The sequence below is a fragment of the Triticum dicoccoides genome, chromosome 7A (assembly GCF_002162155.2).
Source record: "Triticum dicoccoides isolate Atlit2015 ecotype Zavitan chromosome 7A, WEW_v2.0, whole genome shotgun sequence".
Taxonomy (NCBI): domain Eukaryota; kingdom Viridiplantae; phylum Streptophyta; class Magnoliopsida; order Poales; family Poaceae; genus Triticum; species Triticum dicoccoides.
The window spans coordinates 47,007,307-47,008,966 of record NC_041392.1 but is presented as its reverse complement, the minus strand read 5'-3'; the positions used below and the strand labels follow the sequence as shown (position 1 = coordinate 47,008,966).

General features: G+C 65.0%; 1 protein-coding gene across 1 annotated transcript in view; it reads right to left on the bottom strand.

Moving 5' to 3' along the window:
• The window catches only part of LOC119333036 (probable CCR4-associated factor 1 homolog 11), a 1,294-nt gene extending 655 nt beyond the window's left edge, over positions 1 to 639 (bottom strand). Inside the window, exon 1 of the mRNA XM_037606076.1 lies at positions 7 to 639. Coding sequence (XP_037461973.1) covers positions 7 to 639 — 633 coding nt within the window. The remainder of the gene's footprint in view (positions 1 to 6) is intronic.
• Between the last annotated feature and the right edge of the window lie 1,021 nt (positions 640 to 1,660).

Below are 1,660 nucleotides of genomic sequence, written 5' to 3'. Positions count from 1 at the left end.
CAACACAATGGCGAGCATCACGTCGGCGGTGAGAAGGCTGTCGGAGCCGGCGTTGTGGGCGAAGCAGGTCTTGGCAATGTACTTGGCGTCGAGCACCCACGGGCCGAAGAACTTCTCCACGCGCCTTCCGAAGTCCTCGAGCTTCTGCGGCAAACCTTTGGTGCCTTGGCGGAAAAGCATCCTGGCGAGGTAGGCGAAGTCGTAGGAGCCCGAGAAGGCCACCCACGTGAGGGGCTCGGGGGCGGCCCTGCCCCGGCGCGGGCGGCGGTGGTTGAGGCCGGAGCGCATGAACTCGTCGGTAAAGTCGCCCGGGTCGATGCCGTCCTCGCGGAGCCTGGCGAAGTCCATGCCGTGGGCCTTGAGCATGGCGATGGATTCCGGCGCGTGCGGGTCGCGCCTCTCGTCGAAGCCCCGGAAGTTGAACTGCCACACCACGGGGTGGCTGCCCCCGGGCCCGGAGAGGGTGAGGCCGAGCTGCAGCAGGTGCTTCAGGTGGTCGACGTTGCGCCTGACGAGCGTGTAGGCTTCTTTCGGGCTCCGCTTGTCGCGCGGCGTGGCTGAGTCGTGCACCGCGCCCGGGAACTCCGTGTCGATGGTCACCACCAGGTGCGTCGGCAGCAGCGCCGTGATGGCCTCCATCTCGTTGACCAGGTTCCACTTCCACGCGTCGCGAACCTTAACCTCAGCGGGGGCCCAGAGTTGGCGCGGCGTGCCGGAGTTGTGCAGCGCGCCGGGGAACTCCATGTTGATGGTCACCACCGGGTGCGGCGGGAGAAGCGGTGTCGTGTCGTCGGCTTGGTTCCATTCCGACCCAGCGGCGAGGACCTCGGCTCCTCCTTGACCCAACGTCCGATCTGGACGTCGGGGTGGCATGACAGCGAAGCCGGCTCCTCCTTCATGCGGCGTTCGATGTGGACGCCGCGGTGGTGCGGCGACGTGGTCGGCTCCTCCTTCACAGGCCGGAGAGGGGACGCCGGATCCTGCTTCATGTGGTGGCGCAGCTGGGACGGCGGCTCCTCCTTGATGTGTGCCGGCGATGGCAGCGACGGGCCCATGAAACGGAGCGACTGCTCCGTCATTATCTCCATCTGACGGACACAATCTTTGTCGTCAGAGCAGCCTCGCTGAGGAATCGGGGCGGCTGCTGCGGCGGTGCCTGGTCCTCCTCGTCACCAAAGGAGATGACGATCTCCTCCTTGGCAGAGGAGCCGGCCATCGTGGACACCGACGGCCCGAAGAGCGTAGGCGGCGGTGCCAAGAACCGCCGAAGGAGGAGCTTCCGCCTACTCCGCCTGCCTGCGTGGAGCACGAGGACTTCGGCATCACCTCGGGGTCACAGAGGAGTTGGGCTCGGAGAGGAGGGGGATAGGCTCAGATAGGCGGAGGTGAGCGGAGAGAAAAACATGTAGATGTGCATCGCCTGAGCACGGCTTATATAAGCCACGGCCATGCCAGACAAATGGGCGGTCAGCTGACTTCAATGCGGCACAACGGCCGGAGTTTGTTCCTCTGGAAGTTGCGCCCGCATTAAAGTGGCGGCTGCCGAGAGGCCGTGTCGGTCAGCGCCGACCTCCGTCCCTTCGGTCATAACGCATCAATATCAGCCGTTGCGTGCTCTAGACTGGCATGAATGCAACATGGTAAGCGACTCGTGCATCGG